Source organism: Emydura macquarii, unplaced genomic scaffold (genome assembly GCF_026122565.2).
Source record: "Emydura macquarii macquarii isolate MOO-44397 ecotype Brisbane River unplaced genomic scaffold, CSIRO-AGI_Emac_v2 contig_212, whole genome shotgun sequence".
Lineage (NCBI taxonomy): Eukaryota > Metazoa > Chordata > Testudines > Chelidae > Emydura > Emydura macquarii.
In genome coordinates, this window is record NW_027130349.1 from 3,806,869 (window position 1) to 3,829,256 (window position 22,388).

The window sequence follows — 22,388 nt, forward strand, 5'->3', positions numbered from 1 at the left end:
TGACCTTATGTGGTTTCTTATGGGAAGAGTGACTTGAGGAATATTTATCTGGCGTTAATTAAAGGAGCAGTTTGTATTTTAGAACACGTAGATAGCCTTGTGGAGGAAGGCAAATCTTCCTTTTCTAGATATTTATCCATTCGTTTGTGTTTTAGAGTCCTGAATAGGCACTTTAAAATAAATTTAATATATTATGTTACAATATGTTAAATTGTTAGGCATTCTGATTTGGTACTGATAAACTCCATAGAAATGCTTATTAATATAAAATAAAATGACAGTGTGCCCCAAAACTTTGGATAAAATATTTATCAGTTGGAAATTAAAACAATTCCTAGGATCGAAGGACTTATTCAATGCAATGTATCAAAGGCAGAAACTGACATGATAACATTAAAATGGGGGAGATGCACCCTTGAGGCTCTAGTACTTGAGTTAGTAAACTTCGAGACGTTATAAGTTCAGTTTTGTTTGTGAGCCTAAGTAAAATAGCCATTTTTAAAAATACTATCATTGGACTTCCGGGCAATAAAGTTTAAATAAACCTACATCTAGCCAGATCTAGACCAAGGATAAAATACTGACCCTGTTAAAGTCAATGGCAAAACTCCCGTTGACTGAAGTGGGGGCCGAGATTTCATTCTAAATCTGTAGTTTTGAGTATCCTGCAGTATTTCTGTAACATAATAATATATCAAACAGATTAGCATTCAAAGTATTACCTAACTCCTTTGTAGCTGGTTCTCCTCCATACCAGCTGCATATCTCTGTTAACATTTCATTGATTTCAGTGGCTTGTTAGGGTATTCTTGGCATGTTCTGAGCATTACCAGCATATTGTACCTAGCACACCTGGAATACTAGGCTGCAATGAAGCGGTTAAGATATAGAAAAAGTATTTTTTGTCTCCAACAGATTTCCAATTTGTAAGAAATCCAAAAATGATAGTTGCAGAAAATGAGGATCCAGAAATGATCAGTCGTTAAAATCTTCATTGAAATGTTAGAATAACACCTCATGACAAAACTAAATCAAGGACAAGACTTTGTTCATGCCTGGGATTAAGATAATTTGGTGTGGTTCAAACCATCCTTTATAATTTAACAAAATCTTGTAATTTGTGAAGAAGGAAAATCAATCTGCAAGTTCAAATTGCTCCAAGGTAATACGTTTGTATCAAAATGAAGACAGAGAGTTGGAAAATTCACTTAAAAACAAACTAGTGTGCTTTAGAGGATGGTAAAGTAGCAGGCATCAGAGCCAAGGAAACAAAAGCCAAGTATTCAAAAGAAGAAAAGTCAGGGAGAGTATAACCTTTCATCAACCATTTCCTCTCTAAATAGCAGCCACAGCACACTACCACCATGTCCTGAAGTCCAAGCTTGTGATGGAACAAAACCCAGAGGACAGTGTCCGTTGTAATAAAAGTGCATATAAAGAGCTTGGAACTGTTTCATGTGGAATGCAGCCTGGTTAATGTGGATTGTTTGCAGACTGATATAGAGTCAGTAGTGGTATTTTTCATATTTCTTTGCCAAGAAGATGGAGATCAGACTGGAAGGTCGTTGACCTCTGATGTAGCCATGTTAGAGCAGGATGGGGCAAATAAGCAGCTTGACTTGACTGAGTTTCAGGGTTTTTTGGTTGAGTTTATGCCCATTATGACTGGGGTAGGACTGTGCCCTTGTTTGTTAGTGAAAGTGAGAAGGGAGGCTTTGCTTTTCGTTTGATGTTAAATGATTAGTGCATCATTCCAAGTTTAATATATATCAATGGTCAAGAGTGGCCAGTGATCAGTATCCTAACATGTCTTCACGAGTAAGAAGGAGCATGTTTCCATTCCACTGGTAATGAATATCCAGTTTATCTGAATAGTCTTGCCTATTTATCTTAGCACAGACCTCACCCTAGTCACTGGGCCTTTGTTACATCTAGGCTAGACTACTGTAATGTGATCCTAATTGGGTATGCCTTGAAAATGATCCAGAGGCAGTCCACTTGCTCTTTAGGATAGGAGCAGAGAGAATATCTGAAAGCAAATATGCTAGAAAATACAATCCAAGGTCTCGGTAAAGCCTTTCAAATTCTAGGCCCTAAATTCTTGAGCCTCGCACTCCACGTCTCTGCCTGGCAGTTACACTGAACTGGATCTGGTCTGCTTTTTCTCAGTAGGTTCAATCAGGAGTACGCCGGGGGCAAGTCTTTCTTGTCCTCAGTTGTGGAACTCCCTCCCAGAGGTGGCCTGCCAAAGCCCCTTGCTGGCTGCCTTTAAGGCATGCTACAAGCCCTGTTTATTTCAGTTGGCCTTTCCTTGGCTGTTTTATGGGCTCCCTCCCTTTGTTTTTACATCTGCTACCCTTTTGTTTTTCCCTTTCCTCTAACTATTTAGGAATTGAATCTTTTGGGGGTAGGAGGGTCTCTTTTTAATTCTGTCCATGCAATGGATTGTAGCTTGCTATTAAATTTTGTTTCCCATTTTTAATGTGTTGTATTTGGTTCTTTATGTTACAGCACAGAGATGCCTTACAGTTGGTGTCTTACAAAAGATCAAATAAATAAAGTTTAATTTAGTCAAAGAAGGTTAAATCCAATATCCACGTACAATTAGACCTGCTTACGGTGAAACTTAGTTTCAAGGGAAATACAAAGAATGACCAAAACTGATCCAATGTATAGCAACATGCAAATTGTAATTCCAGATATACTGAACTTCTTTGTTCCTCAATGCTTATTTTTAAAGAGAATTTCCACTATATATAGTCAATCAGAAATATAGCATTGTTAGATTTTGCTTTACCTAATAAGCAAACCACTGATTAGATTTAGAAATAGATGAAGCATTTATATGCTGCTGTGGAGACTGATTATGCTCTGAGGTCCGGTATCAACAAGAAGTCAAAACATGAGCACAGTCAGAAAATCTTGTACAGTAGGTGATAAATAATTATTTGATTCATTGGTCATTTTCAGTGATTCAAGGGGAAGCGTGTAAATGTAATCCTAAAGTACAATGGATTGTGTGCCTACCATCAAATGCTAGGAATAAGACAGCATGTGTTTTACGTTCCACATCAAATGCTTTAACCCCATCACCGAACTCTGTTTACTGTTCCCTCCCTAGGTCCATCACATGAAGAAATAAAAAAGGGGAATTCATTACTATTACTTCATCATTTGCATTATGTTAGCACTTAGGAGCACCAAACACGCCTCAAGTACCCATTGTGCTAGACATTGTACAGACAGACAGAAAAAAGACAGTCCCTACCACAAGTGTTTACAGTCTGGTTTGTGATAAGATCAAACAGGTAGATGGGACAAACAACCGAGTGGGAGGAGGAAGAATAGCAAAGCAAGCACTGTTTAAGAAACAGAGATCTCAGCTCACCAACCGCCTAGACATTGTCATCTGGAAATACTTTGTGGGCTGTTGTAATAATTGGCACTGCAGTAGAAGAATGAAACTGGGTGTAATGTCATGCCCCTTTCCTGAGCTTGGGGAATCCAAGAAGTTACAGATCGTCAATCTAAGCAAATTGCAATTGTAAAATATTATTTAGAAACAGGACATTTTGAGAAGCCTGGTCCTGCAAAACAGTAAAATTATTAATCACTTGAATAATCCACATTAATCAGTGCTACCTAGTAGCAACATTTTTAATCAACTTGATGATCCAAGCAATCTTCCAAGGAAATGAGTCTACTTGGAATTTAAAAAGTCATAATGAAAAGATATAATGGAGAGAAAAATGATTGAGGAAAGATGCAGGAATTCCTCAAAATCAGCTTTAATTATGTTTTGTTGCCACCATGCTGTCCATGTTCAATAGGACCAAAAGTGAATGCTCAGATCTTTAGTTCTGAATCTAAAGCATCCCCTTCTTCCAACCTTGAGAAAAAGGAATCCTCCCAAAAATAAAGGCTAAAGATCAAAATAAAGAAGTCAATAAAGCAGGGGGGGAGGGAGGGGGACGACGACAAAACAAACCAGGTGTACATCAAACCTAAAAGCCTTGGAAATCTAAGAAGTTATAATCAACACTGAAAATTTACAGTTAGTAAAAGCAAAAAAACTAAAATGCAACCAAAACAGCACATATTTAATGTGCTGGGAGAGAAGGGGAAATGGCAAGCTATTAAAAGGACCCAAACAGCAACTTCAAGGCAGTGCCAGAAGCCATCTTGTGCCAGCTGATTTAAATGAATAATCTGGGATGTACTGCACAGCTATATCAGTGAAGCAAAGAAAATATTGTGCAGAGTAGTAAACAAAATTTAGACTCTGGACCAACCTATTTTAAATACTGGAAGTGATAGACATAGCAGTGGTTCATGGACAAGAGAAGAATGACACACTTAACTTGCCCCAGATGAAGACCAAAACCGATTTTTTTTTTGGTAGATATATGGCTGGATAACTGAAAACTGCTGGACATAAAAAATACATAGGCTACAGAGACGAGAGTTTAATTAGTAGTTTTGTGCATTCAGTTAATAGTATTTATACTGTTCAAAATGGACAGTAACTTTTTCATTCACTTGGAGAAGTGAGTTCCTCTGCTGTCCTAGAACATTCCTGTTTTTGTGGCTCAGCAGAGTTGAAACTTTTAGAACCTCAGAAAAATATGGCAAAGAATCTGATTTAAAAATATCTCTAGTTTGTAGAGCTGGTTGATGACACAGGCTATTGAATCCTTACAGAGAATTGTTTGTCTTCTGGTTTTAGATGGCTTTAATTCCTCCAAATTGCTCCTTGAATAATAGGAAAAAGGCAATTTGAATTTCAGTGACAGATTGGACATAACAGGTTGCAACTATTAGGTCTAATTTTACCATACTGAGAAATAAAATTGCCTAAACATAAACATCGATCACTGATGCAATAAATTAATTTGTACAGAAAAAGTAGTTTAACTGCAGTGCACATTAAACGTAGAAAATTTTCAAAATTACTGCTCTCTGAATTAATCTGTACACTTGTTTACTTGTTAAGAGCATGGCGTAATTTTTTTTTTTCTTTTTCTTTTTCCTTGTAAGTTCAAATTGTAAGGTGAGGACAATCATACAGATTGTTCAGGATGAACAGGTTCGATTTTGTAAACTGTTATAAGCATAACTTAGGTTGTGGTTTGCTTCTGAACAGGTTAATAGAATTTCTAAAGATCTCTTTAAAATATTGTTTCATGCTATCAAGGCAAACGTGGCATTTTAATAGGCCTGAATTATGTTTTGTTAAGAAATGGTGTTGTGAAGTAATTAAAAAGTTTTACGATTTGCTTCAGCAATAAGTTTACATTCACATGTGTCCTGAGGCTTAAAACCACAAAAATCTTTCAGACTGCTTCTTAAAATATTACAGCTTTGTCTCCTTCCTTACACAGCTTCTTCCTCTTTCCTCAAAAATTATTTTAAATGCTATTCACTATGATAAATGTTAATATAACATCTTGAAACTTCACCGTTTCAGCCACTCAGCAGTATCTATCTGGTGAACTTTTCATTTCATTATTGCATTTTTCTTTTACTGTAAGGGAACACATTTTCATTATTCTTGACCTACAGCTGTAATTATATTGCTACTAATCACATGTAATCACAAATTACATATAAGCTTTTTTAAAAGATTGTCTAAATCACAGTGGAACTGGAGCTGCCACTGGGGTTCATTTTGATGGTATCTGGTGTCTACTATTTTCAAGGACAGTAGTTCGATTCAAATACAGTTCTGATAAGTGGCAGGTTTTCATGTCTTTAATGCCCTGACAAGGGCATCACTCTCAGGAGAGAGAGGTGAAACCAGTTGGAAAGAGGATTCCTGCTCTTCTCCTTTGTGCTGACACACCAAGATAATGGACAATTAATATAGAATCTTCTCTGCAGGGAAAATCTTGGGTTCTCACTAATATAAAAGTACCCAGGGGCTGCTGAGGTACAAAAGGAAAAGGGAAAAAATAAAAACAAAAAAGTATTAAAAACACAAATGAATGTTTAATAACTGATCATTTACTGCTTTTTTACTTGAGATTATGGTGAGTGATCTGTACAATAAGAATCAGCAGTCTTAACTACTTTTTAGTTTTGGTTCACTGTATTTGCCATCAAGTGCTACAGAAATCTGTCCATTTTTATAGCTATGGCTTTAGTTTTTATTTCAGTGGTAAGCAAGAGTGCTGGATTCTATATTTTTATTTTCTTTGATACTAGTTATATGGTCAAGTTACAGTTGGGTGCTATAATTGACTAGTTATATCACACACACAAAAAACAAAAACAAAAAAACAAGAGTCCTGTAGCACTTTAAAGACTAACAAATTTAATTTCTGCAGGCATCACGCTATTCAGTCACCAAAGCGGGTTATGGAGGACTAACCTAAATAAACTGCCTCCCTTCCAGATTTTCCAGTCCCATAACAGACTTGCAGGATGTTCTTCAGATTCTCTTTCAGGGAAGCTATTTTACTGCTTCAGTTTACATAATTCACATGGTCAGTTTAATTTACTGGCCCTTTGTGTTTTTCCATCACTGTGCCCAGGTAGTCTAGTTTACTATCCTTGAGTGTCTGTAGCACACCAGAAAAGCCCTGCACTCTTTTCTGTTTTGCTGTGCAATCCTCTGCTCAGATACTTCCAGGATAATCCCCATACATAAGGTCACATAGGGGAGGAGTCACAGAGGTCAGCTACACATTGCTCACACTTAGGAGTCAACAGGCAAACTATCATGGGGGATTATTACAATGCCTGCCTGTGTGCTGTTCCTCTGCACCAGATTTAGTGACTGATGATGTGATCATGTGCCTCTGTATCCAAGTAAATAGAGAAAAGACATACAACATTTCCTGAAGTTAGACAAACCAAAGGATAGTCTAAATTGAGAATGGAACAGGTTAACTGATCTTTCTCCACTCTATGCTTTCATTTTACTCTAGCAGCACTGAGCTGTCAATATAGTGTACAGCTGCTGATAAGTGTGGGTTCTCCTCAGCCTGAAGAGATTGGTCTGATAAGATAAGATGGCCTTAAAAAAGAGAGAGAGAGAGAGAGAGAAAGTACGTTAACTGCTTTGACTGTAAAATACCCCCTGGTAGCCAGAGATAAGACACCTTGCGCTACTCAGAAGACCTTAGACAGGATGTAAATGAAGCCAGTTAAAAAAAAAAAAAACCATTTCAAATCCAGCAGCTATTCTCCTCTACTCTCCTTTCCAGCGCTGACAGAAAAAGGCTTAATTTACTGTATTTCACACCGTGCTTCCATTCTAAACTGAGGAAGCTGCAAAGGGTTCTTTTACTTGCAGGCTTTTAACAAAGCAAAGATATCTAAATTTCTGGAGAGGATTCTATTTCAGACAGTTAATCATGAGTTTCAGCTGGCTTTCCTGAATGGAACTAAATGTCAGAGAAGAAAAATGTTGCCTTTTTAAAACAATCTCCCCTTCCTGTTTATAATTAAATTAAGCCACCCAAACAAACTTTCATGAAAGTGCCATTAAAGATCTGAATTAAACTTTATATTTTTTAAACATAAGAAGTTCCACTGACAGTGCATCCCTTACCTTACACCACTGCACCTATGGGCACGTCAGTGTTCTGGAAACTGTGAGTTAGATGATATAATTTCCTTGATTTTTGTTCATATCAGTGTTTGATCTTGCATCCACATTGGCCTGCAGAGCATGTCAGATCTCATTTATGGTAGCTAAGAAGGGTTAGATTTGGCCAGTAGTTGGATTGAACACCTCTTGCCCCGCTTGCATTTCCTGTCAGCCATCCACACACGCTCTCGTTCTCACAGTTGTTCACCCACAGGCTCCAATCAGGCCCTTTACTTCCCTCTCCCCTCCAGCAAAAAAGAGCTGTGGCTCCAGCTTGGCCCTCTGTTCCCCAGTTCTTTGCCTCCCAGACACGAATGTGAGCCCCTTCCCACCCCATGTCACTTCTCACTGACCTGAAAAAAAGCTGCAAGGGTGGTTTTATCCTGCATTGTCTGTTGCCTCTGCTAGAAAATGTACCTGACACCTACTCCCCCGCCGTCAATGCACTGCACTAATGTAAAAAGTGAAGTGATTTGTACTAATGCAGCTTACGCTGGTTTCAAACTGAACTAAGCTTCACCAGGGCAAGTCACTTTTTATACTAGTATATCATGTCTGTGCTAAGAATTTGCAACACTAGAACTATGCTGGGGCAAAACCCCCCTAGTGTGGATAAGACTGATAACTTGGATGAAAAGTACCACCCATCCCTGCCATTTAAAGGAATAAGCAGTTGTGTATTGTTTGTTTACTGTGTTTGATTCTATCATATTGTCAAATAATGTAGCTTACTTTGTCACTTTGGCTTAATTATCACTCCCCTTTCTCTCTCTTTTTCCTTTGAGATCACAGTATGTCTTTTCGAGTTTATTGCTTCTCTTCCTCTCCTATCCCTTTGTCTTTCTTTTCCCTGTATTATGTTCTTTATTTCCTCCCCTATATTTTGTCTGACTCACTTTCCCCCCATCCAGATATATCTAGCTCTCAATACCCTACCTCTCTTTTCTCACTTATTCCATCCGTTAGTTTTTCCTGCCTATACCCATCTACTTGCCCACACCCCTGTTCACCACCATGCATCCCATCAGACAAAGGACTTGAAGATTTACTAGATGGCGCATAGTTTAAACCCGAGGACTAAACTAAAAGAAGGGGAGCAGCCAGGGGAGAAGGCAGACTTGTGCTTGGTTTTCTACCAAGGTGTTTTCCCTGAAACTTGATCAGGGACTCCCATCTATTGTGTCAGCTCCCAGCTAGAAGATGTTGATGTATTTAAATGCCAGTCACTACCCTGGCGGCTGGGAAAATGGGCTGTGTGGCCATGGAGGCTGGAAGGGTAGGTGGAAACACCCCTCCTCCCCTCCCCCCCCAAGCTCTGACTAGAGAATGGCAAGAAAACTCATTGAGTACAAACATGCAAGGCCAGATGTTCTTTTCTCCTTTTTTGTGCTTGGTGAGGAGAGAAGAGGCAACCAAAGATGGCCTCAACTCACTTTTGGAACACCCCCTGCCTCCCCCCCCCCGACTACTTAGAGCAGTCGCAGACCCATTTTGCCAGCTTGTAGCATCCATCTGTGAGCCATTACATAACAGACAATGTGTTCTGGCTACACCTCCCCTTGCCCTGGAGGTGCTTCCTATGCTATCAATTGGCAAGGGGGCAGCATAAGTCCATTCGACTGGTTCTGTGCCGTTGGCGAATTCCCTTACGTTGGGGCTGGTTTTGCTACCTTTAAGCAGCCCTTTGCTGCTGAATCAATGACAAAGGGCTGCATTGCAGGGGAGACTCAGGGCCACAGAGTTGCCACTCCCATGCACAGTGGTAACTAGAGAGAGAGGGGCTCTGCAAAAGCAGAAAGCCTGTGAAATCACTCCAGTCTAATAAAGAACCTGACCCATTTTCTCTCAGTCATTCATAGTTGTCCTTAAGAAACAGTATCAACACTACTACTAGTAACAAACCTAAATGATTATATTCCTGCAAGGGGGAGACTTCACTTTTGCATGGAAGATGTCGTTAATCACTTGGTTTTGTTTTAACACTTGGTGTTAAATTTTATGTAAAGATTTCTAGGAGAAAATTAATATATTAAAATGTGCATGGAGATGGGGTTTCCTCACCTCCCAGTATCTTGATCCTTGATGTAACTGTTACAGGGATGACTTTTTCTGACCTTTGTTTCAGTGGAGCGGTCCTGGTGGTCTCTGACTCATAACATAAACAACTGCATAAAAAGAAATAAAAACAGAGTGGAAGAAATGCAGTATTAAACTTTTTTTGGTCATGTTTAAACTGTAGACAAATGTGTTAATTGACTCACTTAGTACTCCTCTAGTCATAAATAAAGAGCCTCTGTAAATTAATTGTGTAACATGGGATTCTCAATAATGGAACGTGGTTAATAAGCTCTGCATATGGTGCCTGTCATTAGTTATGTGTGGAGGAGCATTGAAGAGCGATTCTACCCCAACAATTGAAAACGTCTTCTGTCCCTCCTCCCCCTTGCCTTGAAAAACACAAAGGCTTGGTTTCCTTGAATGGATTGGCTGGTGAATGTGGTCTCGAGCTAAGTCACACACACATCAGCTTTTATTGAGGTTAAAAGTGAGCTGCTTAGGAATGCACTGTTTTCACTTTAATTTGGCTGTAGAAGATGGAATGCACTGAGCTCCATCTGTTCAAATGAACTTTAAGTAACAAGAAAGGAAAAACATTTATGTTCCTTTCCACATACGTAATAGTAATGTGTCTTGTGAAGTAGGCATAATGGAACTGGAGACTTGGGTTAGCTTAGGAGAACAGGACAGGAAAGTTAATGACTTACCTAGGCAATAAAGGCATTGAGGTGTTTGAGGTCTAAGCTGTTGTTTCTGGAATCTTTCTTTTTTTCTTTTTTTTTATCATAATATTTAAAAGGGGGGGAACCCGCCCACTGCTGCTGTCAATGTAAGAATCCCTTTAAGTGTCTCCCCCCAGTAATCCAACTGTTAATGCATTTAATTGGTCCTCCAAGAATAGTTTTGAAATATTGATAGATTTTAAAAACATCTGTAAATTATAAATAATTTTTCAAGTTCACATTTCTCTTTTGAATACCCATTACAGAGTATTAGTTTTCAAGTAGTTAAATAAGTTATGAGACAAATGAGTGAGTTTAATGTGGGACCATTGACGTGAAAAAAATGTGGTGGTTGTATTATTAAAGTTACAGTTTTTCCAGGACTGTTTATATTTCTGTTGAGAATGGAGGAAATGATGAAACAATGCATATTTCGTTTAAAGTGACTTTAACATTTTCCAATGATCCCATTAAAAAAGTATAAAACAATAGCTTTGTTTGATGACTGGCACATTTTGATGCATTTTATATCATGTTGACACATAACTGACCTGAGAATAATACTTATGTGTATACGCTTATCACAAATTATACAATACTGTTTTATATCAGTAATATCTAACCTCTTCATTTAGCATTTGTTCTCACCTGCACATTCCCATAAGATTCCTTCTCTCATTTTCAAGATAGTAGACAATTAGCAGCAGTAACAATATAAAATCTGTCCAGCACTAAAACATGAAATGGCCATTATATGTAAATGATATGATCTATAGGACCCACTCTACTCAATTAGCCACAAAAAAATGCAAAGATTTAAAACAGCGGAAGTCTATGATCTTCCCAGTTAACTGACCTACTTGGCTGACACTTATTCTTTCGGTTTTTAATTTGAATTTTATTTTGTATTGGGCCTTCCTGAAAATTAGCAAGGGTGTGTGTGTGTAACACAGCACTTAGCACAATGGGATCCTGGTCTATGGCTAGGGTAATACATATCAATAATAACACACATGCACACACATATGCCTATATATATTACCTAACATATATACGTGTGTGTGTGTATAATAATGTACATAGATGTCCTGGTGCTAGATGTACTTGATTTGTCAATATTTTTTTATATTCCCTTCAAAAGTAACCATTGTTGTAAATCTTGGCCCTGTTAAGGAAATCTTGCTATGTAGTACTTCCACATATATCATGCTGAATCCCATAAGGACAGTTATGTGACCAGTCTGCCGTTACACTTAACTAGCCCAGGTAGCAAAAATATATCAGCAAGACCAGCACTACAGAGGTGTCCAGGCATCTGAAGGATTGTATCTTTTGCGTTGTGTGGTAATCCAGCAGCATTAGTTCTTTTTGGTGACTCCTCACTGCGGGTGAAGGAAAGGATTTTTCTTGCAGTTATGGCCCAGAATTGGGAGTCAGAAGATCTGGGTTCCATTTCATCTCATTTCATTTCACGTGTGACCTGAGAACAATCCTTTAGCTTCTCTGTGCTTCTGTAACCCCACCAGTGAAAATAGGGAGAATCCAGTAGTGCTTTATATAGATCAGACTGGTCTCCGGGTACTTCCCCCTGCTGCAGGAAGCTCCAAGCTGGGCAGCAGCCCCAGAGCTTTCTGCAGCTGGATCAGGCTTCCAGACGTGGAAGTGGCTCCGATCTTCCCCCTGAGAGTGGCCGTGCAGGGGAAGGACAAGTCCTGTCCCTCCCCAGCCCGCCCAGGAATTGGGCTTGGGGCTTCCACACCAGGGCTTCTGCAGCGGCTTGAGGCTCCAGGCTTCCACCCCCGCGGCTCCTGCTGGGGCTTGGGGCGCCCCAGCTGCGGGCTTCTGCCCCTGCAACTCCTGCTGGGGCACAGGGCACCCAGGCTTGGGCCTTCTGCCTACGCGGCTCTTGTCGAGGTCCAGGGCGCCCCAGCTATTATCTTTCACTGCTGCAGCTCCTGCTGGGGTTGCCGTGGCTCCTGCCAGGACTTGGGGCACCCATTTTCTAAATTGGCTCATAAGCACAGGTCCTGTGGGGCCTATGAGTAAATATGCCACTGGTTGGGACTAGCAGTTAGGAGCCGCTGGCTGGGGACTCCCAGCAGCACAGGTGAGATCGTACCCACTTCACCTCTGGGAGCCTCCTCTGGCTGCAGGAAGCTCTGCACAGAAGTGAGGGTGGCAATCCCGTGGACACCCCACCCCCTACATCAGCTTTGCAACCCCCCTGCAGCCTCATTTTGGGTCGGGACCCCCCACAGTTACACCACTATGAAATTTCAGAGGTAAACATCTGAAAACATGAAATTCACTCATTTTCAAATCCTATGGCCATGAAATTGACCAGAATGCATCATGAATTTAGTAGGGCCCTATTTATAAGAGTCTTGTCAAGCTTAATTTATTAATCTTTATATACACTTTGACACTTTTGGTTCAGAGAGATTTTGTTATTTTTTATGCTATTAAAAGGTTCACTGCAATTTTTTCTCGAACTATGGCCATTTACACATTAGTAGCAAAGCTTGTTCAGGGTTGTTTAAATCATATAGATAGTTTAAATCACATAGATATACCTATGGTATTCCTTAAGTATATAGAAGTTTTAAGGGTTGTTTAAATCATACAGAAAAATAAGGCACAACAGAGCAACTCATTCTGCCCTGCAGAATATTCCAGCCAAAACGTGTATGTCATGCACCTTCCTGGTGGCTATATGCTCTTTTCTGAAGCAGCACTGTTTGGTCAGCAGCACCAGGGATAAGATCACTTTCAAGACTCACAGCTCCTGAGGCTGGCACATGAGTGGCTGGCTACTCGCACCACAGAGGTGCTTTGTACTCTGCTGCTTCCCTGCCCCCATGGAATAACTCCTTCTGGTATTACTTCACTTTTCTGGTAGTGAGCACTTTCCCCCATAAATATGACTGAACAGGTGTTACTAACTGAGTTTCCAGCTGTCCTCTTCCAACACAGACCAGGCAAAATCTGTTGTTTAGTCCTATTAGGCAGACTAGAGAACTATCAAGAGTGAGATGGAGGTCTTCCTTGCAGGATATGGCAGTTTTGTTGCCAGAAGATGGTCAGGAAGACCTGGCTGGCTAACAAAGGCAGTCCTTCAGCTGCTGGGTGTAGTTCCAGTTTTGCATCCCCTTTGGCAGCAGCACAGAGACTGCTGCAGTGTGGCCAGCCAGCAAAATTAGGAAATAAGGACTTCTTTTATTTACTCAGGCTGCTGAATCATGGGCATTCCTGTCTGCTTGGAGAAAAGTCAGGCAGCTCTACTTTCCACTGGAAGTCTCAGGAGTCTTTGGTACTTTCATCTTGGAGTGTTCACACACTTGTTTTAATGTGCTTTATGGAAATGGTGAAACTCAGCGAGTACAGTTGCTGTAGAAAAACATCTGCACTAACTATTCACACACATTTGCATCTTTAAATAGACTTTTAGGCCTTGTAGCTGATTTCCAGCAAAGTTTTTCAGTTGAGAGCTAGAGCTCTCTTAGAGTCCGCTAGTGTGAAGTGACTGGTTCCAAAAATTAAAAATTTACATGGACATGTTAAGTGCATCACATTGAAACGCAGAATACTTGCCATAACACAAAAAAGGCATTTTCAGTAAGTAGCACTTAGTGTGCACCGAAGGGGAAAAAAAAAAAGATACAAGTCAATACACAAAATATAGTTTAAACCCCCAAGAAATACTCTCTGTAGAATATTTAGGAGCATATTCTGCCCTCATAGATGTGCACGACTCCCATGGAGCTCAGTGGCAGTTGTACATGTGCATCTGAAGGTACGGTTTCATCCAAAGTATTTAAAAAAAAAAAAAAAGCTGGTTAAGCATTTAAATTAGTGTAGTAATGTCGATATAGTTGAATGTGTTGGTGTCTCTAGATTTATGCACATGGTTATTTGCAGAGTAGCAGCAAATTACTTATATTTTCTATTAGAGTGATTGGCGAGAAGGGATTCAGGGTCTTTTCTCCCATCAGTAGGTGGAATTTACCCTCTTCACGCAGAGCCAGATTTGTGTAGGAAATTCCATGAGGATTGGAGAGTGTAAAATTCACTACCTCAGCTCACTACCTAGCTGCAGGTCTGTTCGGTATAGCTCTTCTGAGACTGCTGTATCAGCGCATAGGTTAGAATAGCGGCTGCTGTAGTATTGTAGTCAGAGGTAAACTCGGGTAAACTTGAGTTCACGCACTTCTCATTTCGGGACTATGGGCATTAGTTTAGGTTTATCCACTTCTTTTTTTACCACTGCACCGCTGAGCGGCTGCTCCTCCTCTCTTCCTATGAATGTTATGGCCATGTAGCTATGGATTCTGTGGCTCTTTCCTAGCCAGCTACCCACCTCACCAAGGCTACGCCTGTACTGCGCACCCCGGGTGGCTGTGTGTAGCGTACACGTAGCTCCTCGCTACAGTGAAAAACAGACTGTGTCCACACTGAGCAACACATGTCAGCCTCTCCCCCCTGCCAGTGTCTTTCGTTGTGGCGGGAGGAGGTCACTAGCTGCAGGGAGTTGCCTGAGCCTTTCCCTGCTGCCGGAGTCGTTTCCTGCAGTGTAGACACAGAGGCACAGCTTGGGCGAGCAGAAAGCGGTGTAGTGTATGTGCTCACATGCATACGTACACCCATCAGGCATGTCTTTACTCACCTAACCCTGCCTCGCTGGTTACGCAGCTGATAATGCCCATGTCAGAGGGGGCTATGCATGTATGTACAGTCAACGCCACCAAAAAAGCATGCAGTGTAGACATAACTCAAGTGTGTTGGCCTGTTAAAGGCTGGCACAGAGTCTCCCATTATGGTGAAAAGCACGAGCAGAAGTCTGTACCTCATCCCTTCATGGCTGGTCTGCTTGTGGCCTCACTGCAGCCCTTAAGTGGTGTAGAGAGGAGTGGGTGCAGAATTTTTGTCAGGAACTTGCTATTGCCTTACATTGATGTTATGTGGGAGGGATTCCCCATGCATTGGTAGGCGAATGGCTCCTTTTATCATACTGAAGAAGTAGATTTTCAATTTTAAAATATAATTACAGAAATTAATCTTTGTAAATCTTAATTTTGTTTTAAATGAGATTCTGTTCTTTTTATATGCTGAGGATTATTGCAGTGAATCATTTTGGACTTGATTAATAAAAACACTGCAAAGGAAACGTTTTTGTACACCTTTAGCCCCATTCCCCTTCCACTTTTTTTACCTTGTATAAAAGCTAAAGGCGCTTCCTCCAAACAAACAAAAAGGAATTGGATGCGGGAGAAGGAAGGGACCACCGTTTGCTTATATCGTGGTCACATATAGAACCTGAATCTGGCCCTGCAGCCTGCTTGGCATCCGTTTGAGATTTACAAGCTAAAGGGCACAGTTATGTAATAGGTAAAAACGCACAGACAATGGCTACAAAAAGAAAGTGATTTAGTGCAATGCCAGTGATAGTGCACTATTTATAACACTTACTATATATTTCTCCAAGCATTTATACAATAATATATCATGTCTGGATAGGATATACAATTTAATACTAAATTTGGTTACAAAATATGTAGCCTAGGCAGTTGCAGACTATTTTTCTTTCCTCAGTAGCATGACATAAATTCCTGTTTATCTGCCAGCAGTGTAGTGGTTCATCTGTCAGATATTTATTTGATTTTTAAAGGACAAAGAGTTTGTGTGTGTGTGTGTGTGTTTATTTGTTTTAATAAAGCTTCTTGGAAAATTTCAGCCAAAATAAAATTCTGACAAAAAAGTGTATGGGGGAGATTAAAAATTAGATTTTTTTTGGTCCTATTTTGCAACCTGCTCTAGTTTTTAAGCCAATATCTGCAATTCAAAAGTGCAGAATGTAGATTTTCACCAAAAGCCTGGTGTGAATGAAGTAGCCATTAATGTGACAATTTAAAAACCCCAACTGTCTAGTATCATTTAGTATCCATCACAAACAATGAGAAACTTTGCTTTCAGTATTTTGTTAAATGTTTTAGTAGATGATAGGTTGTTGGTACATGAAAGGAGTGATATTTTGAAAGAAAATAAACACCTGGTCATCAGTTCAACAAGAGGGTAGATTCGTTGATTTGTTTTTTTGTTTGTTTAAATGTCTTTTGTGCAAGCCAGTTGTGTAGTGTGTATGTGTGTATAATGTAATGTTATGTGTATGTAATTTGTAAAAACCTCTTTTTCAGAGTAATAAGAGGATACAAAACCATGCAATTTTCAACTTATACTAAAAAGCATTGTTGCAATGGGCAAGGTTCCAGGATTGGTGTTTGGTTGTTTTCTCAGAGTTAGATGGTTGCCATCTGGCATTGATAGTGAGATGGTGTTGTCATCAGTTTCTAGAGGCAGGAAAGGAATGAATCCTCATCTGTTTCCTGTGGATAAGCAGGACGCTGATAATCTAGTAAAATCTCGTTACCTTAAAGAAAGCAGGCTTGGAATTTGTTTACATAATATAAGCCAGCTCTAACTTTCATGTTAATGTGATAAATTCCTTGTTAGAGGGCTGTAGATGTTAAGAAACTTAGCAAAAGTTCTTAAGAAAAATACTTCCCCAAGGGTTTATTCAGTCATTTTTTATGGTATTATCTTAATCAACTTTGGTTTTTAAAAGGAAATAAGACGACGATGTTGCCCCTGGAAGGGAATAAAGAATTATTTGTTTTAGATGGGGTTGTCTGGCATTTTGTCTTCTTTAAAAGACATTTTATACTAGAAATGCAGTAATTAAACTACATCATTGTCTGTTTAAAAGCAAGGCTGCAAAAATGCCAGATAGCACCTGTTAAGCACTTAATTAAAACTCACCTGGTTCAGAAATGAAGTAACATCATGGATATCTAGTTTAGTTTAATAGCTGGCTTGCGTTTTTGTTTTTCGTTTCTTTGTTACTCATAAATCTTTCAGTCTTTACCATAATCATGTATCATTTTTCCTGTTTCCAGTTTTTCACAAGTTGCTTTGTCTACGATCACCTAAAAGTACAGGTTCTATTTAACTAAGGAAGTTCAGCTGGCTGAGTCTTTTGCAAAAAGGAAGAAATGGTGGGCAACCTCTTGAACTTTAGAAACAAAATACACTGTTGGGATCTGGCCCTTGTGAAACTTTCTCATTTTCCTTGATCCCAGCTGACTTAGTATAATAATATTTGTTAGTTTGTTTTGAACATTTAATAACCCATTTGCTGGCTTGAGGTTACCAAATGGTAGTTATTGAAGAGATCCTGGCTGCATTTTTTTTTTAGAGAAGACATCATTTTTATTGTTTTTTGTCCATTTCCTTTCTTCCTTGTAATTTTTTAATATTATTTTGTTGAAGGCACCAAAGTCTATATTAATAATGACCACTAAAGATTCTGTTTTCAGAACCAACTTTAAGGGAAAAAAAAAGAGGAAAAGCACAGGGAATTTTTTATTAAATACTAGGCATGTGGGTTGACTGCATTAATTTTAAATCATTTCTGTAATATTTCCTCCTTTCATTTGACTCTTCAGATGCTCACATAATATGCAAATCATTTTACAATGGATACAAAAGAAACATTAAATATATTAAAATCTGCATTTTAATAAAGTTGTCAATGTATAATATATATCCTGCAACTAAGAGAGGATGATAAAAAAGCAATAAAAGGGTAGTATAGGCACAGAACTATTTAATAACTTTATATTTTACAGTCTGATAAAAATAAATGTGGGATAAAAGTTGTTGGATCTGAAAAGTATCCTACTCCAAGTTCAGTATGTTGCATATTTCTTTCAGTTATTTAGAAGTAGTAGGGCTATGCATGTTTTTGCACATTTAGTGTATAAACTTTGAACTGCAGGTGAATAAGCATATGTGCATGTTTTTTTTCTCATTCCAGATGGAGTGGATATTGAGGATGACCCCACCTGCTCATGGCCAGCTTCATCACCTTCCAGCAAAGACCAGACTTCACCAAGCCATGGAGAAGGTTGTGATTTTGGTGAGGAAGAAGGTGGCCCAGGATTGCCTTATCCGTGCCAGTTCTGTGACAAGTCATTCAGTCGGCTCAGCTACTTAAAGCATCACGAGCAAAGTCACAGCGACAAGCTCCCTTTCAAATGTACGTATTGCAGTCGCCTCTTTAAACACAAGCGGAGCAGAGATCGCCATATAAAACTTCACACGGGAGACAAGAAGTATCATTGCAGTGAATGTGATGCAGCATTTTCAAGGAGTGATCATCTTAAAATTCACTTAAAGACTCATACGTCCAACAAGCCATATAAATGTGCCATTTGTAGACGTGGATTCCTTTCTTCTAGTTCACTGCATGGTCACATGCAAGTTCATGAGAGAAACAAGGATGGTTCTCAGTCTGCCTCCAGAATGGAGGAGTGGAAAATGAAAGACACTCAGAAATGCAGTCAGTGTGAAGAAGGCTTTGATTTTCCTGAAGATCTTCAGAAACACATAGCGGAATGTCACCCCGAGTGTTCCCCTAATGAAGACAGAGCCGCTCTTCAATGTGTTTATTGCCATGAACTCTTTGTAGAGGAAAGTTCTCTTGTAAATCACATGGAGCAGGCTCATAATGGTGAAAAGAAGAATTCATGCAGCATTTGCTCAGAGAACTTCCATACCGTGGAAGAACTGTACAGCCACATGGATAGTCACCAGCAACCAGAATCATGCAATCATAGCAACAGCCCTTCTTTGGTAACTGTTGGCTACACCTCAGTATCTAGCACCACTCCAGATTCAAACCTCTCAGTGGACAGCTCAACAATGGTAGAAACGGCTCCCCCAATAACAAAGGGTCGTGGAAGAAAGCGGGCAGCCCAACAAGGACCAGATATCACTGGTCCTTCAAATAAGCAAGCAAAAGTTACCTACAGCTGCATTTATTGCAACAAACAGTTATTTTCAAGCCTTGCAGTTCTGCAGATACATCTGAAAACTATGCATTTAGATAAACCTGAACAAGCGCATATCTGTCAGTATTGTTTGGAGGTGTTACCTTCACTTTATAATCTGAATGAACATCTTAAGCAAGTCCATGAAGCTCCAGACCCAGCACTGATTGTTTCTACTATGCCTGCCATGGTCTACCAGTGCAACTTCTGCTCTGAAGTATTTAATGACCTCAACACTCTGCAGGAACATATCCGATGTTCTCATGGATTTGCAAACCCTGCTGCTAAGGACAGTAATGCATTCTTTTGTCCCCATTGCTACATGGGATTTCTTACTGATTCTTCTTTGGAAGAGCATATTAGACAAGTCCATTGTGATCTTAGCAGTTCCCGTTTTGGTTCCCCTGTACTTGGAACCCCAAAAGATCCAGTAGTGGAAGTATATTCCTGTTCCTACTGTACTAATTCTCCAATATTTAATAGTGTCCTTAAATTGAACAAGCATATCAAGGAGAACCATAAGAACATTCCTTTGGCACTGAATTACATCCACAATGGAAAGAAATCTAGAGCCTTGAGCCCGTTATCACCTGTATCTATAGAGCAGACTTCTTTAAAGATGATGCAGGCTGTAGGTGGCGCTCCTCCACGTCCTGCAGGTGAATATGTCTGTAATCAATGTGGTGCTAAGTATACGTCTCTGGATGGTTTTCAGACTCACTTAAAAACCCACCTTGACACTGTCCTGCCAAAACTGACCTGCCCTCAGTGCAACAAGGAGTTTCCAAACCAAGAGTCACTGCTGAAGCATGTTACAATTCATTTCATGATAACCTCAACATACTATATCTGTGAAAGCTGTGACAAGCAGTTCACTTCAGTGGATGACTTGCAAAAACACCTGCTCGACATGCATACCTTTGTATTCTTCCGCTGCACCTTGTGTCAAGAGGTTTTTGACTCGAAAGTCTCCATTCAGCTACACTTGGCTGTAAAGCATAGCAATGAAAAGAAGGTATACAGGTGCACGTCCTGTAACTGGGACTTCCGTAATGAAACTGACCTGCAGCTTCATGTTAAACACAACCACCTGGAGAACCAAGGGAAAGTGCACAAGTGCATTTTCTGCGGCGAGTCGTTTGGTACAGAGGTGGAGCTTCAGTGCCACATTACTACACATAGCAAAAAATACAACTGCAAATTCTGCAGCAAAGCTTTTCATGCTATTATATTGCTAGAGAAACACTTGAGGGAAAAACACTGTGTTTTTGAAACTAAAACTCCAAACTGTGGAACAAATGGAGCATCGGAGCAAGTTCAGAAAGAGGAAGTGGAGCTCCAGACTTTGCTGACAAATAGTCAGGAGTCCCATAACAGCCATGATGGCAGTGAAGAAGATGTTGATACGTCCGAGCCCATGTACGGTTGTGACATTTGTGGAGCAGCGTATACGATGGAAACTCTTCTGCAGAATCATCAACTTCGAGACCACAACATCCGACCTGGCGAAAGTGCTATAGTTAAAAAGAAGGCAGAGCTGATTAAAGGGAATTACAAGTGTAATGTGTGTTCTCGAACATTCTTCTCTGAAAATGGGCTCCGTGAACATATGCAGACACACTTGGGACCAGTGAAACATTATATGTGCCCAATATGCGGTGAGCGGTTTCCGTCTCTTCTGACTCTTACTGAACATAAAGTCACGCATAGTAAGAGCCTGGACACTGGAAACTGCAGAATTTGCAAAATGCCTCTCCAGAGTGAAGAGGAATTTTTAGAGCATTGCCAAATGCACCCTGATTTGAGAAATTCCTTAACAGGATTCCGCTGTGTGGTATGCATGCAAACAGTGACCTCTACCTTGGAACTGAAAATCCATGGGACATTTCACATGCAAAAAACAGGAAATGGTTCTGCAGTGCAGGCCACAGGGCGTGTACAGCATCTTCAGAAACTGTACAAATGTGCTTCTTGCCTGAAGGAATTTCGCTCAAAACAGGATTTAGTGAAACTTGACATCAACGGTCTGCCATATGGTCTGTGCGCTGTCTGTGTTAATCTCAGTAAAAGTGGTAGTCCAAGTGTCAACATCCCTTCAAGCAGTAACAGACAAGGTCTGGGCCAAAATGAGAACTTGGGTTCCATTGAGAACAAAAGCAAGGCAGGGGGACTGAAGACTCGCTGTTCTAATTGCAATGTTAAATTTGAATCGGAAAGTGAACTCCAGAATCATATCCAGTCAATCCACAGAGAGCTTGTTCCAGACAGCAACAGTACACAGCTGAAAACACCACAAGTATCTCCAATGCCCAGAATCAGCCCTTCTCAATCTGATGAGGTAAACCTTTTTCTTTTGCTGTTCTTTTGCTGTTGCTGCTTTTCACCTCTTTGATAAAACTCACCCATTTTCTCAGGACTTATTGTTACTTGCCAGGAACTGCTTAGACTGAACCATGGCATAGCTCCTCCAATAGCCGTTAGCTAGCAATTACTTGCTTCTTGATATGCCTTATGTTTTGGCTTGATTGGCGCAAAACAGGACTATTTCCAGTCTCCCTAGGATATTGTCTTCTGTATCACTAAGAGATCAGTCTTCATGCCAGCACAACTGAGATCTGGAATCTTAACTTAGCTTCATTGTCACTTGGAATCCCTTGTTATGAGTTGCGCTTATGGCAGAGAATGTTAATGAAATAGAAGTAAAATATATAGAGCCAATACGCGGGCAAAAAGGAAGACAGTTCAAAAAATATTTGTGAACAAAAATTCAGGGAGTTATTTTTGTAAATTATGGTTCTGACATTAATTTTCCCTGTCTTTACCATACTTTGATTAAAATGAAATTCAGCAATTTATCACCTGCTTAGGGTAAGTGGTGAAATTCGGCTTTCCATGGCAATTCCATTATTAATTTTCTTTTTATTAACAATATTTTAGATAGCACAATGACACCTGCGCACTAAGTACCTGATGATTTAAACTTTGTCTATGCAGAACAACTTAAAAAGTAAAATTACACTAAACAATAGTGCCAATTTTTTTAAAGATTTCATCGTCTCTCACCTGTTTACATTAGCCCAACAGATACAGTGGGGGTGATATTAAGGGTGGAGGGAAATGTCACAACTG

At 39.8% G+C, this 22,388-nt stretch overlaps 1 protein-coding gene across 7 annotated transcripts in view; it reads left to right on the plus strand.

The window, feature by feature from the left end:
* The window catches only part of ZNF521 (zinc finger protein 521), a 258,352-nt gene that overhangs the window by 89,781 nt on the left and 146,183 nt on the right, over positions 1-22,388 (plus strand). For all 7 annotated transcript variants that reach the window (XM_067546457.1, XM_067546465.1, XM_067546435.1 and 4 more), the window contains one exon: positions 18,245-21,597. In XM_067546457.1, coding sequence (XP_067402558.1) covers positions 18,685-21,597 — 2,913 coding nt within the window. In that variant the 5' untranslated portion in view covers positions 18,245-18,684. The remainder of the gene's footprint in view (positions 1-18,244; positions 21,598-22,388) is intronic.